Source organism: Protopterus annectens, chromosome 9.part0, assembly GCF_019279795.1.
Source record: "Protopterus annectens isolate FY-2018-M chromosome 9.part0, PAN1.0, whole genome shotgun sequence".
NCBI lineage: Eukaryota > Metazoa > Chordata > Ceratodontiformes > Protopteridae > Protopterus > Protopterus annectens.
Genome location: NC_056743.1, coordinates 963,521,666 through 963,546,591, shown reverse-complemented (window position 1 = coordinate 963,546,591; position 24,926 = coordinate 963,521,666). Strand labels below are relative to the sequence as shown.

The window sequence follows — 24,926 nt, the reverse complement described above, 5'->3', positions numbered from 1 at the left end:
TTCTCCAAAGCCAACTTCATACTTCTTAAGACAGAAGTGGTGAACTTCATGACACCCATGCAGATGGACAATACAGTTACAACTGCTGAATCCTACACAAATGCACTCTATAAGCACTTACACGAGTGCATGGATTGTGCTATCCCAAACAGAACCAAGACACTTTCCTCCAAAAAAAGGAAGCCAATCTGGTGGTCCCCTGCCATAAACAAACTGTACAACAGAAGGAAGAAACTGTTGCAAAAGAGAGTAAAATCCCATGAGTGGAGGAGCTCCCTGGTCAGCCTCTGTAAGAAGCTGAGATCCCTTATAAGATCCTCCAAAGCTAGCTACGAAAACAAAATCGCCACTAATTCTAAGGACAATCACAAAGCATTCTATAGCTATGTCAAGAATCTCGATGGCAACACCCAAATCTGCACTGAGTTACAGCACAATGGCATGAAAATTACAAAACCAACTGATATTGCCAACATCCTGGCAGATAGGTTCAGTGATAACTTTACCCCCCCCCCCCCATCCCCTAAAGGACCCATATCTATACAGGAAGAATGCAGAGTCCCTGTAATCACAACTACACAGGTAAAAGCTGCAGTCTCTAAAGCCAAAAACACAGCATCCATGGGACTGGACAACATCCCAGGCAGTGGAACTTTTCCTAGGTAGCACAAAATGCTTTATAACTTCCTACTAATAGTTGCATTAAAGACTTGTTTATATTGTATGAAATAAAAGGTCAACAAGTTTTCTTTTACTGAAGATTTAATTTTAATTGGTGGACCACCAGGGTGGGTTGTTTTAAATTTATTATATTTTGGTCTATATGGGTCTGACAATTCTATACATCTATTTGTGTTTGTCTAATTATAAAATTGTGAATGTGATGTTATACATACAATATGAAATTGTGTTATCCTAAATTCTGTACTATATTGTTTTTTAATGTTCATAGTCAATATGGTAGACTGAATACTGCTGTTTATATTCAAAACAAAATAACTCTTCTGTCTTTTGGAGCTTTTCTCCACTAAAACAGGCTCATACTTTCCCAGTTAACAAATGTAATTAAAATTTTGAGACTTCATCATATAATTTTATATATATGCACAAGTCCTAATACAGAATGGTTGGAAACTAACTAAAACTATCCATGAAAATGTAAAGAGATAATCAAAAAAAAAGCCAAACAATCATTTCCACCCACACTTTGGGAAATAGTAACTATAAAAATGGAAAACCTATAACATACAAGTGATGTAGGAGGAGGAGGAAGCAAAGGTGAAACCACCAACCCCAACCAGGAGAACATGCAGACTCCACACAGAAGGCACCCCAGCCAAGGATCAAACAGGAGAACCTCTTGCATGAGGCGACAATGCTAACCACTGCACCACCATGGCCACCCATCTGCAATACAGCTTTGTGAAATGAAATAAACATCACAAAATATATCTGATATATATGTATATATATATATATATATATATATATATATATATATATATATATATATGTATATATATATATATATATATATATATATATATATATATATATATATATATATATATATATATATAGTGACAATAATAAAATACAATGCTGAGTTGACAGCCATAAAGCATAAAATGTAATAAACAAATAATACATAACTACATATTGAATGGTACAAAGTGGAAATTCACCGACTGGGATTCTTGGACATTTACTAATAGGCTGCATTTTACATGAACTTCAGAATGAACTGGCTCCCCACTTAAGCACCATGTTCAACAATAGCCTCGCATCAGGCTTTGTGTCCACTGAATGGTGCACAGCAACAGTTATCTCACTCCACAAAGGGGGAGCCACCACTGGTCCCGGGAACTATCGACCTATTAGCCTGACGAGCCTGGTCTGCAAGGCCATGGAACGTATCATCATGGAACTCATAAATAAAGAAATTGGTAACCTCCTAACTCTGGATCCCACCCAGTTTGGGATTGTGAAAGGCAGATCATGCCTCCTGAACCTGATCGACTTCTTTGAGGCAGTCACCAAAGCCGTAGATGAGGGTAAGGTGGTTCACACAGCCTATCTTGACCTTGCCAAGGCTTTCAACACCATCCCCCATTCTGGAATTATAGCTAAACACACTAAACTAGGTATAAATCCCTACGTCACAAGATGGGTTGCCAACTGGCTCACTAACAGAACCCACACTGTAAAAGTTGCAGACTCCAAATCTGACCTGAAACCAGTGACAAGTGGAGTACCACAGGGTTTAGTCCTGGGACCTCTCCTGTTTGGTATCTACTTCTCTGAAGTATAGGCTAACACAGAAGGCCTCTGGCTAATGAAGTTCGCAGATGACTGCAAACTAGGAGCCATGGTCAAGTCCCCAAATGATGTGGACATCCTACAGAAGGGCCTCGCTGAGACAGATGCCTGGTGTCAGAGCCATGGCCTCAAGCTCAATGCCAAAAAGTGCAGTGTCATCCCCTTTGGTAAAAACTCTGTACCCATGAACTACCACATAGGCAGCAATCTACTTAACACCGAATGTGTGATAAGAGACCTTGGGACCCAGGTGGACAGTAGTCTCTCCTTTGATAGTCACATTGCCACAGTAGTCAGGAAGTCCTTGTACATGGCACACCTCATCATAAAAGGATTCTCATCCAGGAAAAAAGAGGTCATTGTTCCCCTCTACTTGACACTCATTAGACCCATTATAGAGTACAATGCCCCTTTTGGAATGTACATCACAAGACATCTGCAGCAGCTGGAAAGGCCACAGATGTACCTCACAAAGAGGATTATTAGCCTCAAACAAATGCCCTACACTGACTGTCTCAAAAAACTCCAGCTTTACTCCATAGCATGTTGCCTACTCCGAGGTGATCTCTGCCTAACATATAAAGCTATGTCATATCCAGAGCTGTTGGACATGCTATACCTAAAGAAATCCCAATCCCTCCAAGCTACACGCTCTAGGGACCTAAACCTTATCATCACAATAAACAGGGCATACTGGAGGGATAGATTCCTGTCCCAGAGACTTCCCATATTCTGGAACAGACTACCCATCTATGTCAAGCAAAGTTCTTCATTAGCACTCTTCAAGAAAAATCTTGATGAGTGGATGGGAAATAAGAAATACACCCCGGGGATCACTTCTGTGTCTCTGCTCGACAATGGCACAGGAAAATAACTTTCTTGGGTGGAGTAAGCCAGGGAACCTTGTTGGTTAGGCTTACGTAGGCCCTTGGGCCAATAGCCTAGTACCTACCTATGAACCTAAGAGAAACAATAGAAGCCTGAACTTGAAATGTCACAGAATGTAACAATCATATTCTGAACAAATAGTATTAAATTGACAATAGACAGTTTAATAACATGGGCTTGTGTATAATAACACTGCTCTCTTAACTTGTCATAAATGACATACAACATATTGAACATCAAGGGGAAGCACAATGATTTTCTCATATAAGTAAATGTGCATAACAAGTGATATAATTGCTTTAACTTGAATTGTGGTTTTGTAACCCATCTTGATCATACATAATACTTAAGCTGTTACCAAGGTAACTAATGTTTTATGCATGACATCAAACTGAGAAAGTTGTTCAAGGGAAAAAACAGAAGTCTGAAGTAGGAATGTCACAGAATGTAACAATCACATTCTGAACAAATACTATTAAATTGACAATAATCACTCAGTTTAACCATTGTGGATTATACAAAATAAAATGTTGCCATTTAAATCTAAAAACTTTCAGTATATTCCATAAAATGGCAATTTATGAATATGGAAAGGGAACTTGTAATCATTAATCACAATAAGTGAATTTGTTGTTTTTAACCTATAATTTCACTCATTTTATAATAAGAAATGACAGATATGAAAATCCTTATATGTAGGAAATGGGGGGAAGAGGGATGCACTGATAATTAAAATGCACTAACTTTCATCAGTGTTGACATAAAACAAACTTGATGCTTTAAGTAATTTAGCAACAAAGTGATTACTTAAATGCTGCCAAACAATGAAATATATATATCCAGTAAAATACATTGTATTATAAACATTAGGTATAAATATTACCATCTATTTATATTAAGTAATAAGTTTTGAAAGACTTCATCAATAAGGGTGAATATGTTAAATAACTGTGTGGCTATAATCTTTTACTGAGGGTTTATATATGATACATCCTACTTTACTATGATTGAATTGCTTGTCATCTATCTTTCATGTAAATATTAATTGCTTATACAATAAGTAGACATTTATATTGTATTAGAATTCTGTCTAATCTACAATAGTACTATATCTGTTCAAAATAGTATAAATATTGCTTATTCCTATTACAAAAAATTCTCCATATGATAATTCAATTTATGGAGCTCAGATGTTCTGGATTGTCAAGGTATGAGTGATAATCTGATGGACTTAGGTTTATCCATCAGATTAGGAATGATTTTCATTCCATGGCTAGTGCGGATCTTAGTTTTGTTAACATTTTTTAATTTAAATTTATAAGTTCACAAAAACATTTTTAGTATGCCCAACCAAAACATTACTTTTTTGGTAAACACGCAAAGTATAAAACTGATAATTTCCTTTAAAAGCTCAAACATATACTTTATAGTTATCAGAGGAAAATGTTTAATAGTCACAATAAAACAAAAAATACATAGTCTAAATAACCTAAGATGGATTTAACTTTTTTATTAGCTTTAAATACCAATGGCTTAAACAATCCTAGCAAGAGATCAAATCTACTGAAATATTTAAAATTGAACAAAGCACAAATTGTCTTCCTTCAAGAAACTCATTTCAAAACAAATGACAATTACAAATGTAATCCTAAGGAATATATGATATTGGAGCATTCCACTCATAAGACAAAGACAAAATAGGTAACAATTTTATGGAAAACAAATGTGATTAACCCAGAAATCATTTATAAGTATGAAGATAAAGAAGGCCTTATGGCATTAGTAATAGTTAAATATAATAACAGAATAAGGACCCCAGCTAGTCTATACTGGTTCCCAGGCACTGGAACAGGAACTGTTAAAAAACACTTGGATTTCATTTCCAATAATTATAAAGGCAACTTAATATTAGGAGGAGCTTTTAACTGTATATTTGATATTTCTGAAACTACAAATAAAAGACCGCTGTGTACATCTGCTGTATCAAAAGCTTTAAACAAGTGGGTAGAATCATTTAATCTTGTAGATACTTTCAAATTTAAAGAAGATAAATCTTTGTTGTTTTCCCATCAAGATCACAGATTTGGTACCCAAACTAGAATAGATAAAATATTTGCTGCCCATGACTTACAGACTAAAATAATTAATTTCTCAATCACTCCCTGCCCCTTTTCAGACCACAATTCATTGATACTTAAACTTCAAAATGGGTACAAACCATTAATCTTTAACTCCAGAATTCCAGCATATATAACTAAAATTAAAGAGTGCAAACCCTGGTTATTATCTGAATTACAGATCTTCTTAGATATTAGTTACACCACAGAGATAAATAAAATAATGATGTGGGACTCATTAAAAGCTTACATATGTGGTAAAACCCTAACTTGGTATAAAAAAAAATCAGAGAATGGGATTCTGAATTATTAAATCTACAATCCAAACTTTTGTCAGAAAAAGCTGAAAAAATCAAAATCACTTGGAGTTGAAAAAGAAAGTAGAAGTATTAAACAATAAACACAATGAAATTCTAACACATTAAACTAGTTTAGCTTTGGAAAAACTAAAAATTAATACCTTGGCCACTTCTCCCAAATATCTACATAAGTTATCCACAAGAATCAAAATACAATCAAAAGCTAATAACATTAAAATTATCTTCCATGAAAAGAAAGGGAAAAATGTCTCGGATATAGGTGACATTCTTGATGCCTACAGAAATCACTGTATGGAACATTTCCAAAAAGAAAATATACAGCTCGATCAATTAAATCTATATGAAAAATGTTCTAATATAAAAAAATACCAGAAAAATTAAAACTAGATCTGCAAGCACCCATATCCTACAAAGAAATTACAGATACAATAAAAGAGGGTAAAATAATAAAGCTCCAGGTATAGATGGCACAATTATGGAAATATATAAACTTTTTCCTTCAAAGATACTATCTCTCTTCCATAAAACTCTATTAGAAATTCATTCACAAGCTTTAATACCACCTTCTTGGAGATATTCATTAATCACACCAATCCTAAAGGAAAACAAATCCTTAAACCTCTGTACCTCATACAGACCTATATCATTATTAAATAATGACTATAAGATATTTATGACAATATTAACTAACAGAATAAAAATACCACTATCCAAAACAATAAATAATGATCAAACTGGATTTATATATCATAGACACACACATGACAATATTAAAAGGATAATTTCTCTTATAGATTATGTTAATAAAGAAAATAAAGAAACACTCATAATTGGCTTAGATATAAAGAAATCCTTTGATTCCCTAAACTGGGACTATTTATTCAAAATTCTGGTGTTATTTGAATTTCCTCCTTCCTTTGTTCATCTACTAAAGAATACATATACAAATATTTTAGCGTATATTAAGCTAGGTCCTTTCACCTCTGAATCTATACTTATAACAAAGGGTACTAAACAAGGATGTCCCATGTCATCAGTTTTATTTGCTTTGGCTATTGAAATATTGGCAGATTCAATACGTAACAATACAAAAATCAAAGGAGTAGATGTTTATGAACAATACAATGCTAAAGTAATGCCCTTTGCTGATGACATATTGTTAACATTATACAATACAAAAGAGATATTAGAAGAATTAGTTATTTTAATTGACACATTTTCCAGGACTTCAGGACTCCATTTCAATAAATCAAAATCAACATTTTTATTTTTAAATAAAAAAAAAGAATCGCAGACGAAGGGGAATCACACTAAGGGAAACAAGAATCCACCTTAAAATATCTAGGAATTGAGTTATGCAAGGATAATAATGAATTAGTCTCTAAAAAACTACAATAATATCATCAATACAATTAAAATCTATGTGGAAAAGTGGAACAAAATAATATTAACATTTGAAGATAGACTACAGTTAATGACAATGGTTTTACTACCAAAGATTCTATATATAGCTTTGGCAATACAACTGTTACCAGAAAGGAATATACCCAAAGAAATAAACTCATGCCTAATAACATTTTTATAGTTTCCCAAAAGAAACAGAATAGCTTTAATACATCATATCAGACCATGGAAACAGGGAGGATTAAACTGCCCTGGTATAGAGACATATATAAAAGCATCAATATCTAAAACATTCTCAGACTGGATAAGTCCAAATTATTCTGCAAATTGGAAAGAATTGCTAACTGTAATATCAATAAATGAATTTGATTTACAAAATGTATGTATTAGTATGCAATATAACATAAGTAAGCCCACTAAAACTCATATGATTAATTATTACATTGACTCATTTAGGAAAAGTATTAATGCAAATATAGATTTAAAAATCTGGCTTGATCTTTTAACACCATTCATAGTTACAAAGTGCTATCCACATAAAATATACAGAGAAATAATTCCTGGGAACAGAAAGGATTTGATTGTTGGTTTTGATGTATCAAAGAACTAAAAGTTCTGGATATGCAAGCAACACAAACAACATACAAAATTCATTTCACAACAAGACTGGCTAACTATGCAAAGCATTCTGACATATTCTCAAGACGTATGCAGAGTAATTAGTAATTCTTCATTTAAAGAAATACCTAAACTTATGAAATACCTATATGAAATCATATATAATGATTATGACATGGGAAATAGTATTTCAAAATTTTACAAGATACTGATAAACTGTAAAACAACACCCAAATCCTCATATTGGAATTATATAAAAAAAGAACACTCATTACAGTTAACTGAATAAATTAAATCAAATATTTTATTATCAATAAAACATACATCCTTTACACAATACTGGAAAGTTTTTAATTGGAAATGCTTGCACAGAGCATTCTTAACTCCAGATAGAATTACTAAAATGAATTCTTCCACAAAGGGAATATGTTGGAGGTGTGAGCAAATACACAATGCAGATTGGAATCACATTTTTTGACTGTGTTAAAATTAAGCCATTTTAGAATGGAATTAAAAACTTTTTACAAGCTTTATTTAATGAATCATTTAACTTATCTAAAGCTCTAGTATTATTAAATGTGTACGAAGTTCCTCATTTGAATGAGTCAAATATGTATCTAGTATGGACAATACTTGCAATCTTAAGGAAGTGTATAACAAGAAGATGGAATACAAACACAATACCAACTTTGGAAAACTTCTACAGCCTACTGAAGACCACAGTATTGTTGGAAATTAAAATTAAAGAATTAAGGATTCATCCTAAGCCATTTATTAACAATCCATGGAAAAAAGTCTTATCATTGATTGACACTTTACAATAACTGAACAGATACACTCTGATAACCGGACTGTTATACCTATAAAGTAATTGTATATATTGAGCTCTGTCATAATGTCAGGCTGATGTAAATATTGCACATAGTTATTTAAGATATTACATATAAATACTATGGAATTTATTCAACTGTATTTGAAAAATAAAAAAGTTTTTGAGAAAAAAAAATTAATAATTGCAATTATCATAATTGAATTGTTCCTGACATATTATTGTTGTAATATTTTAAATACACTTATCCAGTTATAATAAGTAATTGCTGGTTCTAGGTATTGAACCCACACATATTTTATCTGGTCTTCTCATTGCCTGTTACTAGGGAAGGCATGCATGCTTAAGATCAAGGTTAAGGTATGCCTGCTCAAGATGCTACTGGTTGAGGGAATAAATAGAAATTTCTAGCTTGAATTTGGACTTCAGTCTTACGTCATACATATCCCATGCCTCTCTTAAGTGAGTTAATATCTCCTAGTTTACCTCTTGGTTTGCAGCTATTTCCTCTGTAGCTATGCAGTATAAAAAGAAAAGATATATATATATATATATATATATATATATATATATATATATATATATATATATATGAAAGCATAATGAGTAATTGGATGGGCTGGTTAGATCATTAATGCCATATCATAAACAGGTTATGGACCAGTATACTTACACAACTGAAGGCTGCTCACAATCCAAAATTCAGCCTCCCGTAAGTTTAGAAGGTTCTGCTTGCACTTCTTAAGGTCATTATAGTGGTGACAACATTGTTTCCCAGTACGTGGAATGCCAGTTGCACTGGCAACAGCCTTGACTAAGTCATTTCAAGCCTCAGCCTTATACTTAGAGCCAGCAGTTGTAGCACTTCATGAGGAGTGCCATAAATATCCTGGACTCCTCAACACCTCACCTTTGTGCTGTAAATTTAGCACCATTCTCTCCTTCGCCAGATATGTCTGAAAAAGTCAAGTTAATAAAATATGCCTGAGCTGGTTCCCAGTTCAGATCTCACATGTAACTGGTTGTGTGTAAAGACACACAGCCTTGTCAAGTGCATTTGTGCAGCTGAAAGCAGATGGACTCCTTGGCAGATACATTGGAATTATTTAGATTACATAGAAGTAAAGGTGTGAAACATGGCATTGAGCTTTGCCGTGTGTGATGTTCAACCTATTGACACAGGTTCCAATGTTCAACAATGGAATGTTTAATGGCATGAATTTTAATTCATGCAGTTTTGAAGGAGAAAGAAGATCAGTTGTGATATATTGCAATCTTGGGGCTTACACAATATTAAAATTTTGTTGTACCAGCTGGGTATCAAACACATGGGATCAAGTATGAAAATTAAAATTTAGCTTATTAATTGACATTGCCACCATGCCTCCCAACGATACCGAATTACTCGGTTTTTACCGAGTTTTGGGTCCAAATAATGGGTGCCATGATTCCCCAGTGGCAGCCCTTCATTCCCGATTATTTTTAAATTTTTTTCTTTTTGCACTTTGGAGCTGATGTTATCACATGCGCGATGAAGTCAGCTCCCTTGAGTGTGGAAACATCTTCTTTAGTGCTTTTGAACTAGCTGCCAGCGTGGAATGAAATTTTAATCTTTAGAGCCAGTCTGACTATGCAAGCGTGGAATGAAGCTTTGGAGCTGAAACTTGCTTCTATGCAAGGAATTAAACTTCCATCTTTGGAGCCAGACTATGCGAGCGCAGAATGAAACATTGGAGTTTTTTGTGTGTGAGTGTGTGTGTGAAAATGCCCCCAACTCAATACACCTGGTGGCTAGAGGTACTCAGGCTCAAACCCTGTACCTTGGGTACAGGTAAAAAGAACCTAAAGTCCCTAGCCACCACCACTTGTGAATTTAAGCCTCATATTTTTGTTCTATTCCTCATTAAATCTGTAGTTTTCAGGATTTTTGTGGCAATGGCAAATCACTGAAGGATTGAATTCACTAAATAATGACAGGCATTTGAATTTCAGACATCCTATTCTTCAGGAAAATAAATGGTAACACTAAACCTTTTATTCTAGCAATTTTCTAAGTTTATAAGATCAGTATTTGAAATTTGTCCCTATTTTGGAGCTGCTTTGCCCAGGTTTTTTGTGCCAAGATGTTGAGAGCTAATGGTGAGAAGTGAATTGCATAAAGCATACATAAGTGTGTACTGTGCTGAATTAATTATATTACTTATAAAACCCAAAGTGTTTCCTTTGTGGTTTCATTCCTAGCATGCAACTTAAGTGATCAAAAATATCAATAATACCCAGTTAACAAGGTAGGCCCACTGGGCACACAGTCCCTTTTCAGGGGTGACCCAGGAACAAAGTCTTGTTAAGTGACTTGCTCATGGTCACACAGAAGGCAAATGAGGGCTGAAGGAAATCAAACTCTGAACTACAGCTCACAGCTTTATCCATCTGTGCCAACTGCCATACAATGATTAGCAGCACGTTTACCTTGTCATGTGCAACTGTAACTTTTTGAACAAGCAAGAACTTTAAAAAAAAACACATCTGGCTTGTGGTGTAAAAATCTTTGTGTATGGTTGTAGTAATTGATTTTAGAATGATTACATTTGAGTGAAACCAGCATACACCTTTGTCTGCCATATTGGTACTGGTAGTCTGTTAATACTTCACTGTAGCAGCACTTTTGAATATAACTTGAGACAAAATACCTTGGTTTCAGTTCTCCATGTGTGAACGATGTCCATGCAATACTTGACTTCTCCCAGTAACGCTTAGAACCAGGCAGTCTGGGCTGAACAGATTTGCTTTTCTGTGGTTTCAGATCTAGAATAATTACAGCAGAGACAAATGGATAAACAGAATGTAGTAAAAAGGAAATTACTTTAAAACCAATGCTACAGCCTCCCTTACGCTAAGTAGCACATAGTCACTAGCTTTGCTGGTGTTATGCTTTTTACACATGCTAATATGATTGTCCTGAGCAGAGAATTAAACTGTTAACACTGTATTAATATTATCACATGCAGGATGACAAACTACTTAACAGGACACAACTCCCCTACAAAGAAGTAAAAGGTCAAAATAGACTAATGTTTCCTCCATCTTTTGTCAGCCTTTATGCACAAGTGTATCTTTAAACATAATTACATTCCCTGCTAAAGTGAAAGAAAAAGGACATTAATGTAGAGTTTATAAAGGTAAAAAAAAAATTTACAATCACAAAATATTTTTGCATGCGTTTTAGAACATTTTCTCCATATCTGACTGCATGCGTATGGCTGCTGTTTTTGGCTGTTACTGTAAGATGAGCTTTTGTTAACCCATGACATTTAAACAGCTACAGCATGAGAGCACTGCCCCTTCTACCAAGGAAATGGAAGGGGGCACAAGTTTCCACCATTGTTCATTACTTTCTAAATTGAGATAACATTGAGGAAGTGTACCTTTAACCAAAAGGTGTCCTTTCTTCGTCACCAGTTCACCCTGAAAAGTAATAAAGGTGACAATTTGACCGTCATTCATTTCAGTGTGATGCTTCCCCACACTCTCATTGCCTAAACGTCTTACAGATGACAATGACAGCCCTCATTGTGTCATACACAAAGGAAATATTGTAAAAGTGAACCAAAAAATGTTTTGAAGTTTCTGGTAGGCTTTTATTTACAGTGGATATTAAAAGTTTGCACACCCCTGTTAAAATGCCAGTTTTTTGTGAGATACAAAAATTAGACCACATTAAATCATTTCAAAACTTTTCCCACCTTTAATGTGACATATAACCTGTACAATTCAATTGAAAAACAAACAAATTTGTTAGGGGAAAAATATAAAAAATAAGAAACGTACAATAAGCTGGTTACATAAGTGTGCACACCCTTAAACTAATACTTTGTTGAAGCACTTTTTGATTTAATTACAGCATTCAGTCTTCTTGGGTAGGAGGCTGGGTAGGAGTCTGTCAGCATGCCACATCTTGACTTGGCAATATTTGCCCACTCTTCCTTGCAAAAGTGCTACAAATCTGTCACATTGCAAGGGTATCTCTTGTGCACAGCCTTCTTCAGGCCATCCCATAGATTTTCTATTGCATTTAGGTCTGGTCACTGGTTGGGGCATTCCAAAACCTTAATTTTCTTCTGGTGAAACCATTCTTTTGTTGATTTGGATGTATGCATGGGGTCATTGTTGTGCTGAAAGGTGAAATTCCTCTTCATCTTCAGCTTTCTAGCAGATGCCTGAAGGTTTTGGGCCAAAAGGGACTGGTATTTGGAACTGTTCAAAATTCCCTTCACCTTGACTAAAGCCTCAGTTCCAGCTGAAGAAAAGCAACCCCAAAGCATGATACTGCCGCCACCATGCTTCACCTTGGGGATGGTGTTCTTTTGGTGATGTGAAGTGTTGTTTTTACGCCAAATGTACCTTTTGGAATTGTGGCCTAAAAGTTCACCCTTAGTCTCATCAGACCATAACACATTTTCCCACATGCTTTTGGGAGACTTGATGTATTGTTTTGCAAATTTTAGCCAGGCCTGGATGTTTTTCTGTGTAAGAAAAAGCTTCCATCTTGCAACCCTACCCCATAGCCCAGATATATGGAGAATACGGGTGATTGTTGTCACATGTAGTACACAACCAGTACTTGCTAGAAATTCCTGCAGCTCCTTCAGTGTTGCCGTAGGTCATTTGGCAGCCTCCCTGACCAGTTTCTATCTTGTCTTTTCATCAATTTTGGAGGGACGCCCATTCTTTGCAACGTTACTGTTGTCCCATATTTTCTCCACTTTTTGATGACTGTCTTCACTGTGTTCCGTGGTATATGCAATGCTGTTGAAATTGTTTTGTACCCTTCTCCTGACTGATATCTTACAACAATGAGATCCCTTTGATGCTTTGTAAGCTCTCTGCGAATCATTACTTTTGCTGTAGCAGGCAACTGAGTACATGTCAGGAAAATCCTACTAGAACAGCTGAACTTCATTTGGGGTTAATCAGCCTCTTTAACTGATGGCAGGTATGGTCCCAAGAAGACTGAATGCTGTAATTAAATCAAAAGCTGCTTCAACAAAGTATTAATTTAAGGGTGTGCACACTTATGCAACCAGCTTTTTGTATCTTTTTTATTTTTTATATTTAAAACCCTAACAAATTTGTTTGTTTTTCAATTGAACTGCACAGGTTATAGGTCACATTAAAGGTGGGAAAAGTTTTGAAATGATTTATTGTGGTCTCATTTTTTTATAACACAAAAACTTAGCACTTTAACAGGGGTGTGTAAACTTCTTATATCCACTGTATGTCAGCAAGTGTTGCAGTAAACCCAAAGCAAAAGCAACATTTTCTAAGATTCCTATTTCTTCCAAATGTCCTTCCAGTTCTTTATGAATGTAAAATGTGCAAATTAATTAGTGTAATTATCACCCTTTTCCTGAAAATAAAGTTATCAGGTTTACACTCATATCCGTTAAACTTGGTATTTGATGACAACATTCCTTTTAGCAGTTTCACCTCCTTGCGAACCTCACCTGTTATCTTCGGTCGATATGTGGTTTATAAACAAATCTCTTAATTCACATTTATGCGTGTAGAACATACTAGCACAATAATTCTGTGCCCCTAAAGGACAATAATAGTAAAAAACATATGCATTTTAATGCATGTTGCCATTCTATGTAATACTAAATCCCTGCTGCACTATTAAAAGTAGTTATTACTTCTTTTTATGGTTCTCTAACCCAGCATAGCATGGTGGGGCTAATACATTGACACAATTTTGTTTTTGGATAAGCCTTGTCTTTCCTACCTTATTTCTAACAAACTCCAAATGGTCTGATCCAAGAAAACTTCACATAAAATATTAACTGGTGAATCACATACTTTTTAACAGTATAATATAAATTTCCTGAAGCAACAATTAAGGCAATCTACATTTGCATCTCCTTGTCTCCTAAGGGTGACTACTTACTTAGAATGTGCATAATTAGTTTCTTATATCAGAATGGAAAAAGACATTATTGATGTTTATAAACAAATAAAGTTATTCTCGCTGTGTGAAAATGTACAATGCAAATGTACTTTTTGCAATCATTCTTTACTGTTTTGTATAGTAATTGCTTAATTTCTATCCTTACTTAAACACTTGCAAAGACAGCAACACCAGTCTCCTCTTCAATGACCTGACTAAAGCCTTTGCTCTAACTGACCCACCCTCTTCCCCTAAACTCTCTTACTGAAATCAGAATTAACTCAGGTTAACTATTCTGTTTCAAAAAACTTTCTTAGACAAGAGACACAAAGTTAAAAATAAGCACTTCCCTTTCTGTCACCACCCAACTTCTTAAAGCTGTCCCCCAAGGATCCATTCTATTGTTTCTACTTTTCTCTGTCTTTATTACCAAATTTCCTCTTGACCATCCCCAACTTCTCACCAGCAACACGGTCATATACAGATCCAACAACACCCACTCTATTATCCAAACCCAGCTACATTCTAATCTACATAAGCTCCAACAAAGGCTTAAGTAACACAACCTACTCCTGAACCCCTCTAATAAAAAAAAAAAAGAAAAAGAAAAAAAGCCTTTTTGGCACACACCACAAACTAGCCAAATGTCCAAACACCCAGTCTATTACTAACCTCAACAACTCCAGCAATGAAAATAAGTTCCTTCAAATATCTGGGCATCTGGCTAAATGAAACCTTTAATGTCCACTCCCACACTGAAAAAACCTCACTCAAAAGTAAATTCCATGTTGTTCTGGACCAAATAAATCTCCCGTTTCCTCTCCCCAGCTGCCTTAGCAGCTATCAGGAAAGAAGACATTTTATTCCAGCTTAACTATGGTTTTCCCATCAGTGCCTCTGCCTCTAAGAAAAACACCAACCATTTCTAACTCCATATGCCATTTCATTACATCTTTACCTTGTGAGCACCAAACTGTGGAATAACTCAGGCCCAAGCCTAACAGGTGTCTAAAGTAAGCAAAGTGGATCTATAAGTTCACTGACAGTGATTTTCTGTGCTCACACTGAACAGTTTCAGTGTGTCAGACTGAAGCCTAATGGGTTTCTGGACAATCTCAATGAGTTCTAAAACTCCAACAAAAAGGTTAGCTCTATGAAATATTTCTCACTAGGGAGGTATTCCTGGATAACTATTAATGGTAATACATGAAAAGGTACTCTTCTCAGCTACCAGGAATGAGGCTCTGCCTTTGTCTTTCTTCTGTTTTCTTCTGAAAATTTGGATAACATGACTGAAATCAATGGGTATAGTACAAAGAAGCAAAGAAACCTTCTCCCCCATGCTAAAAAAAAAATACATCTACTGTATACTCCCCATGCCATCAACAGGGAGAATAACCTGGAATGGACCATGTTTTCCCTTGTGGTAAAGCTGTCAGCTTCCAGGATGCCTTACAGCCAGCAGTCCTGTTGAATGCATATGTTCATGAATGTCAGACTTAAGGAGAGGGGTGAAGCTATCATTCAAGGAATCTGTGGCTAACTTTACTTTCCCTCTAGTGTGAACCCCCTAGTAGGAAGATGTCAATGATCACTATGTTGCTGACAGACTTACATTACCACTGGAGATAGGGCTACGAACACATTCCTCTTGCATTTTTACGAACCACATAATAGTCTGCTTGTTTGATGTTGCCATGAGGGTTTATGATATTGGCTCTTTTCAGAGCCTGAGCAACAAGAAGGACTCCTTTCAGCTCAAGCATATTTATGTTTGGACCGTTGCTTCACCTTCAGTGCATTTGGGAGTACACTAAATGGGATTCCCAGTCTGTCAGACTCACATCTATTATTAGAAAATGTGATGGATTTGATGGCACAAAGAGAAAATCCCTGCTGAGATTAGTTAGCACTATCCAACACTCAAAGGCATAATGATGCAGGACTGTACTAAGCAGAGATCTAAGACAGCTACTGACTCTGTAATCACTGACACTTCAATGTCCAGTAGGCCATTTCAAAGTGGAGAAAACCTGGGGGGGGGTTATTTAAAGAAAGTGCCTGCCACTGGAGCTAACAGAAACATAAGGTTGTAAGCTGATAATCACCATTTCATTTTTACCTAAAAAAAAAAACAAAAGCATGATAAAATAGGCCCACTCTTTAAGAAGGAAGGCCCAGAAAAGAGACTGTATTATCTTTCCCAAATGGATGCAGTCATCTTCAAAGGAACCACAGTTAATTTCTACCAGACTATTGTGACCCCCCCCCCAAAAAAAAAAACTGAATAAATTGTAGAGCACAAGCCAGACTCTCTGCCAGCCACACAAAGGGCTGCTCAGCCAAATATAAGAACACAATGAGTCTCCTGTCCTCTAAGGTCTGCAAACATTTTTATAAAGACTCTTGAGCCGAAGACAAACTAAAGGACAGTACTCTGTAGTGAAGACGTGAAAAGGAAAAGTAAAGGAATCTTCTCTCCCAAATATTGCGGTATCTATCAACAGGCATCCATCACATCCAGTGTCATCCTGATGATGCCTTGCAACAGCAAAGGCTTAGCTACCAAAAGAGTCAGCATACAGAACTGGGCTCAGTGAAGTTGATGAGGTCCACAGTAAGATGCCACTCTAGCTTTCTCTATGATCAGCCAAATCATACAAAAATGAGTTGCACCTCAATGAAGTTTCTCTATCAAGTAGGTCAAAATGAAAATGCCTAAAATACAAAAAATTCTTACATTGCAAGAGACAAGTCCATGTGTAACCCCATATAGGAGCTTGGTCCACCCTGCCTCCCTAGCTTATATATACCATCTCAAATATTGCACAATAGTGTTGAGGAGTGAAACGCCACACTGCAGTGCACTGCTGTCTCGCACAACATAAGTGCAAGTGGTTTTGACAAACCTCAACACTACCTTAGGATTTGATGGTTTTCTCAGTTTGTGAAGAGACATCTTCTTTTCAGCAGATTGTGCTGATGAGGAAGAGGAAGCCAGGAAGGGATTGCACACACCTTCTCTGACTTAAAAGCCATTCCCCTCTTCTGGAGCTGCTTAATAACCTCTTCAGAAACTCTCAAGAGGAGAACTTCCTTCTGAACTGGGACATCCAAGATGGTCTGTCATAGCTCATCCTGAAAAAAAGGATATACGCTATGACATCTGAAGCAGATATACACATATCACAGCAGCTGGTGCTAGTTATGGCATTCACACATTCAACAGTGCAACAGATAATGGGATGACCCAGAAAGAAGGCTGAGCTAAGGATCTTTTCCAGTGACATCTTGACCTCATGTTAGGGAGCTCTGCAAACGTTTCCACTGTCTAGTCCAGAGCTTAAACTAAAACTGAGAACTAGAACTGAGACAGGTAAGACAAGTAAAATGAACTCTAAGTCTTAAAGTTACAGACTAGAACACCTTCTAGCACAACCTGGTTATAGTTTTGGACTTCTTGACTGGCAGTAGTGCAGCAAGTTCTTAATGTTTCTGGTCCTTGTGTTTGGCTGAAGTGATCACAAGTGTCAGTCCCAGGATGTTTGCAGAGAATGAGAAGCAACTCAGACAAGAGGCTTTGTACATGACATCTGCTTTTCCTGTGAGCTGAAAAGGTAGTGTGTGGGTGCTTCCAAATTGCAAAAATGACATCCATGAGGAAACACTCCAAAGAAAGAATGATCTACGGCTTCTTGTTCTCTTCTCAGCGTATTAATTCAGCCATTTCTGGAAGGTAGTAAAGGGGACTTCTATCTAGTCCATAGAAGACTTTATGAGCCACTGAATTCCCCAGAGGAAAGGACATCTAGTGAGCTACATGAAAGCAGGAAAATAATGATTTTCCCTGCCTTTCTCATAGATGGAGATCTCAGTTCGCTGTGACTCCCCTTCTCATGAAGAATAAGAGGGGTATGGAGATAATAAACAGATGTAATGTTTTGGGGTAATGGACCTGTGCTACTCTCAGATGGCAAACATGAGCTGCAAAGCAGGCATATACTTGAGGAAAAATGATGGACCTTACATGTGAGGGGCAGCTCAAGTTGAAAGTGACACTTGCCCAGTTAAGACTTATGAAGGGCACTGCACAAGCTTCAGGTTGTACTCCCATATTAACCATCATCTATTCAGTTATGTCCAGTCAGGTGTCAAACAGTGAAAAGAGATCCAATGCTGGGGGTGAGAGGGAAGCATTTGAGTTCTAAACAGATTAGTAGACTCCCTAAGACCATGTTCATCCTCAGAGATACCACCTGAGGACTCTGGGGTCCATTCCAAGTAAGACAGCTGGCAAACCATGCGATCAACTGCAGGAGAAGCAATGTTAGAACCCTGAGGCTCAGAATCAAAAGTGGTTGCTGGACAGGTGCCTATCCTAATACTAGGGGTCATCAGCAGGTAACAGTAATGTTCTTCATCCTTCAGTTGCTGAGGGAAAGCTGAAGTGTGACAATAATGTAGACACCAATAAAAACATGGTGGAGGCCACTAAAGTCATGAACTTTAAAGTAGCACAGAAGCTTAGGCCAATGTGTGATCTCCAGATCTCTTCCATTCTGTCACCCCTGACTGCTGATGAGAATTCCCACAGGACACAACTGCCAGTTCCTGAGTTAGCTTCCCTCTATTACTGACACCCTACTAAATCAAGTAAGGCTTGCAGCGTGTCTGTCTGCTTACACTGAGTAGACTTGATGAGTTTGGCACGTGGGACAAGCTTGTATGTTGTATTCCTTTCCCCATATAGTAGACATGTCTTCTGTATAGGCCCTAGCGGATGATCTGGAAACTGCAGATTTAAAAAGAAGTGTTAGGTACTGTTCTGAAACTTTACAAGGGAACTTTCCCCTAAGAAGAACATTATAGTTGAGTTTCAACCTGTGTGAGGGCTAGCTGCTCCCTTCAAACTCAGCAGGTTAAAACAGCAATGTGGCTGGCAGGGGTAATAAGCTTGAAGTATTATGCTGAGAGAAAGTTATCATAAAGAAGATCCCAGCTATTATTCACAGTGGTGGACTCCACAAAGTAACATCAATGCATTCCTGTACATGAATATTACACAATGGTATTAGCACTGATAATGTGGTCAAATATGATCTCAAACTTATCAGTGTATGAAGCAGCAAATAAATCACAGGAAATGTAAATCACAACCAATAAAGGCTTTGGAGGCTGAAGTAGGTGTACACCATAAGTGCCTCAGTACTTCAGCCAATCTGAAAGAGGTAGAACAGGAGGTGGCTGGCTTAAGCACAGCACACTAATGTACAATCAATCATACCCCTCCATATCTATGTAATTACTAAAATGTGGTTTAAATTTTCAAAAAACAATCCTTCCATACCTGGATTGTGCACTTACCATGCCTTTAGACTCAATGGTAACAATGGATATATATCCATACTTGTTAGTGACCATATTATGTAAAAACAGATTCCCAGAAACTCACAAACAGAATTCATTGAACTCAAAATCACACTAACATGACTGAATATCAGTTTATAGCCTGTTACAGACACCCTCTATGTCCCATGAAAATCATTGAAGGTTCCTAAACGCATTTGATGGAGTTTATCATACAGAACAAAATAGTCATGAAGCAGTACGTTTTTCAGTACCTGATATAAACAAGGATAACACAAGTGTTCATTTTTTAAATTTTTTTATTTGGTTTTGAATCAATAGTAAACAAATAAAATATAAAACAAACAAATAACTATTTACATAGGTCCACAGTTGATCAATACACCAAAGTTATACATATTAATAACAATTAATATTTTTCAAGCAAGTCTTTAAGTTTCAGCTAAGATTTACATGAATGCATAATATTAGAAGTTCTCATCTTTATAGTATGTAGGTTCATGGGTAGGTACTAGGCTATTGACCCTGGGGCCTATACAAGCCTGGCCAAAAAGGTACCCTGGCTTTTGCCACCCAAGAAAATTATTTTCCTTTGCCACTGTCGAGCAGAGCCACAGAGGTGATCCCTGGGGTGAATTTCTTATTTCCTATCCAATCATCAAGATTTTTCTTGAAGAGTGCTAATGAGGAGCTTTGTTTGATATAGATAGGTAGTTTATTCCAGAGTATGGGAAGTCTCTGGGACAGGAATCTATCCCTCTGGCATGTTCTGTTTATTGTGGTGACAAGGTTTAGGTCCCTAGAACGTGTAGCTCAAAGGGATTGGGATTTCTTTAAGTGGAGCATGTCCAACAGCTCTGGGTTTGACATAGCTTTGTATGTTAGGCAGAGATCACCTCTGAGTAAGCAATATGCGATGGAGTAAAGCTGGAGTTTTTTGAGACGGTCTGCGTAGGGCATCTGTTTGAGGCCGGTAATCCTCTTTATGAGGTATTTCTGCGGCCTTTCCAGTTGTTGTAGTTGTCTTGTGAGGTACATACCAAAAGGGGCATTGTACTCTATAATGGGTCTAATGAATGATGAGTAGAGGGGAACAATGACCTCTTTTTTTCTGGATGAGAAATCTTTTGTGATGAGGTGTGCCATGTAGAAGGATTTCCAGACTACTGTGGCAATGTGATTATCAAAGGAGAGACTACTGTCCACCTGTGTCCCAAGGTCTCTTATCACACTTTTGGTGTTAAGTATACTACCGCCTATGTTGTAGTTCATGGGTAGAGAGTTTTTACCAAAGGGGATAACAATGCACTTTTTGGCACTGAGCTTGAGGCCATGGCTTTGACACCAGTCATCTGTCTCAGTAAGGCCCTTTTGTAGGATGTCCACATCGTTAGGAGTTTCGATTATGGCTCCTAGTTTGCAGTCATCTGCGAAATTCACTAGCCAAAGACCTTCTGTGTTAGCCTGTATTTCAGAGAAGTAGATACCAAACAGGAGAGGACCCAGGACTGAACCCTGTGGTACTCCACTTGTCACTGGTAACTTGTCACTTGTCAATGTAGCTCATTACTGCAAACAATTTTTGCCATACTAACAAATTCAACACTAGGGGGGGTAACTTTACTTGGTGGCCGCGGTGGTGCAGCAGTTAGCGTTGCTGCCACCCAGCAAGAGGTTCTCCGGTTCGGTCCTCAGTTGGGGTGCCTTCTGTGCGGAGTCTGCATGTCCTCCCTCTGGTCATGTGGGTTTCCACCGGGTGCTCCGGTTTCCTCCCACATCCCAAAGACATGCTGTAGGTGGATTGGACAATCTAAATTAGCCCTAGGCATGAGTGTGTGCATGTGTGTGCCTTCTGTGGAAGGTTGGGTGCCGGGCTGGCAACTCAACACTGTAAAACTCCACTGCCAATCATGAGCGGACAGGTGATCCACTGTGGCGACCCCTAACCGGGAAAATCCGAAAGAAGAAGAAGAAGAAGAAGTAATTACTTTTCTAGCTATAGCAAGAATAGACCACAGTAGAGGCACTTGTGTTTTTGGAATTATGTCAGGGATTGGAGCATTAAATAAAATTAAAGATTTAGAAATATTGCATCTATCTGACTACAGAGCTTGAATGTAGTTATTAATTTCATCATATACCATATGTGTCCAATCAGCTATTATTTCAGAATCAGATCTCTAGCATTTAATTCTAGTCAATTTATACATAATTGTAATTTTGTTAGGGGTGACCAAAGCTCTGTGTAAGAATTTCCAAGTGAAAATTTTCCAGAATAATGAAGATGTGTTTTTTACCTGCAGATTTTAATACTGTTTTCTTGTATTCTTCAGGGAAGTCTTCATTATTATATTTTTAGGAACAGTTCCAATACATATTGTCTAAATATGTGAAAGCTAACTTAAGAATTTTATACATTTGTGACAAATACGATTTATTTTTCATTGCATTATTATTGATATTTATTAAGAATTCCAATCATTTGGGGGAACTAAATATCTTATTTATCTCTGTGTTCACAGTCTCCATTTGTAAAATTAGCCAATTCTCAGAATCTTGATTGTATTTTGACCTTACAATTTCAACAGTATATATATCAGTACCATTTAAGAATTGATGCCAATAAATTGTTACTTTGTTGTTTCAATAATGTTGAAGTTATGAGTTTTTAAGTAGTCATTTGCATATGCAATTGGAAACAAAGAAAATATTAATGCTGAGATGCAATAAACTCCATGTAGACTTTGTGCAAAGCCTACATGGAGTTTACCTGAGTGCACGGTGATACGTAGTGAGCAGCAGCACTCATTGCATATTCATGCCGCATACCACATGTAAATGTAAATAAGTGTGGTTTCATGGCAGGCAACAATGTTGCTGGTCAGGAAACAGAGTAAGCCAACACATATAGCAGTCCTGTTTAACTCAGAGCACAGTAGGTTAGCGGGTTTGAGCGGAATGCCACAATGATCACCATGGCTTAACAGATAATAGTTCCCATAGCTCTCAGAGGCCGTTACTCTATTCAACAACACATTCCTCCAAATTCTTAAGCATCACGCCCCCTCACGCTTAGTTAGAATAAGGTCCAAAGCTGCTCCATGGCTCTCTAAGGAAACTAAGCAAACTATGCTATTAAGAAATAAACTCTGGACAAAATGGAGAACTACTAAAAACCCTACAGATCATCAAAACTTCCAACAACTTAGAAATATTGCAAAAAAACTGACCCTCCTTGATAAAAAAAACTTCTACCTTCAATATCAACAAAACCAAAATCATAACCCCAAAAATTTCTGGACAGGAATCAATAAGCTGCTCCATCCAGAGAATACCAAAACACCCACTCCTGCTAACCTAGCCCAGACCCCTCCCACTACAATAGCCAACACTTTTAACAACTTCTTCTCTGAAACAGTCACCTCACTAGCAAAAACTATGGTTCCCCCTGCCTCCCTTCAAAAGACCTCTCCTCTTACCAACAGCCCCACTCTAAAACTTGACACAGTCTCCACAACCTATATACATAAGCTACTCTCAAAACTCAAACCATGTACTCCTTCTGCCGACCAACTTCCAGCTGACTATCTCCAACTAGCTACTGCTGAACTAGCTTACCCGGTCTCCATCTTAATCAACAGAACAATAACCGAATCTACTATTCCTTCCCTCTGGAAAGTTTCCCACATTATTCCACTGCACAAAGGAGGTAACACGAATGAACTATCTAATTTCCACCCTATAGCCTTACTATCGCCACTATCTAAAATTATGGAACGCTGTATTCACTATCAACTTCTTAACCACCTTCTACTAAATAACCTTCTTGCAGACTCCCAACATGGTTTTAGACCTTTTCATAGTACTTCTACTGCTCTCCTCTCCTTCACAGACACTATCAACAAAAATCGCAATAACAACCTATACTCCTCAGCTTTATTTCTTGACCTCTCTAAAGCCTTTGATATGGTGAATCATAAACTTCTGCTAGACACTCTACAATCTCTTGCTCTTGACTCTTTAGCTTTGCGCTGGTTTGACTCATATCTGACAGAAAGAAAACAGGCAGTCCTTTGGGAAAACCACCTATCTTCTCAGCTCCCAGTCCTAATAGAGGTCCCCCAAGGATCCATCTTAGGCCCCCTTCTCTTCTCTATATTTATAAATAACCTGTCTTCCTCTCTCCCAACATCCACATGTATTCAGTATGCAGATGATTCAACTCTCGTCTGTTCTGCTGCATCTCCAGCTGAACTTTATTCCTCCACCCAAAAAGTCTTCACAGCAGCAGAAAACTGGTTCCAACATATCTGTCTCCTCCTTAATCCCCAATAAACCAAATTACTCATATTCTCTCCAACCCTTAAGTCAGCCCCTCTCTCCTTTTCTATTACATCTACCAATGGTACTATCATTTCACCTGATTTATCCACTAAACTACTAGGTGTAATAATAGATAATCAACTGAACTCTGACGCCCATATTGACCTTACTATCAAAACTGTTAATAAAAAGATAGGAGCCCTCTACAGACTTAAGCCCTTTCTAACAACAACTGCTAAAGTGTCCCTAGCCCAAACTCATCTCATCTCCACATTACTATACGCCTCCCCAACTTTTATCAACCTCTCTAAATCTAACCTTCGGAAACTTGCCACGGCCTACCACAGCATTGCTAGGTTTGCTACAGGTTCCCCATTTCGCACACATCATTGTGTTAATCTCAAAATGCTTGATTGGCTTGAACTTCAACATCTTATTCTATTACATCAATTAGTCATCACATATAAAATTCTCCATTACCCTACTAATACACCCATACTCAATAACCTTGTGGCCCCCTACAAGAATCTCTCTTCCCTTTGCTCTGCAAACAAACTGCTAGTAGCCACTCTCAAGTCACACAATAAGGCAGGCGACTCCTTGTTCACCAATACTATTGGCCCATACGGGAATAAACTCCCCACAGAATTGACTACTTTGGGCTCATCACAACTTTTCAAGAAACAACTAAGAAACTATCTCAAATCCCACTGGCTATGCCATTGCTTGAATCCAGACTGACCTCCCATCTAACTTTCTTTACACTTCCCTTCATTACTTCTCCTTCTTCTCTCAAT

The 24,926-nt window shown here is 37.1% G+C and overlaps 1 protein-coding gene across 1 annotated transcript in view; it reads right to left on the bottom strand.

The window, feature by feature from the left end:
- LOC122810613 overlaps positions 1-24,926 on the bottom strand; it is a 349,637-nt gene that overhangs the window by 21,597 nt on the left and 303,114 nt on the right. The window contains exon 4 of the mRNA XM_044082189.1: positions 11,186-11,300. Coding sequence (XP_043938124.1) covers positions 11,186-11,300 — 115 coding nt within the window. The remainder of the gene's footprint in view (positions 1-11,185; positions 11,301-24,926) is intronic.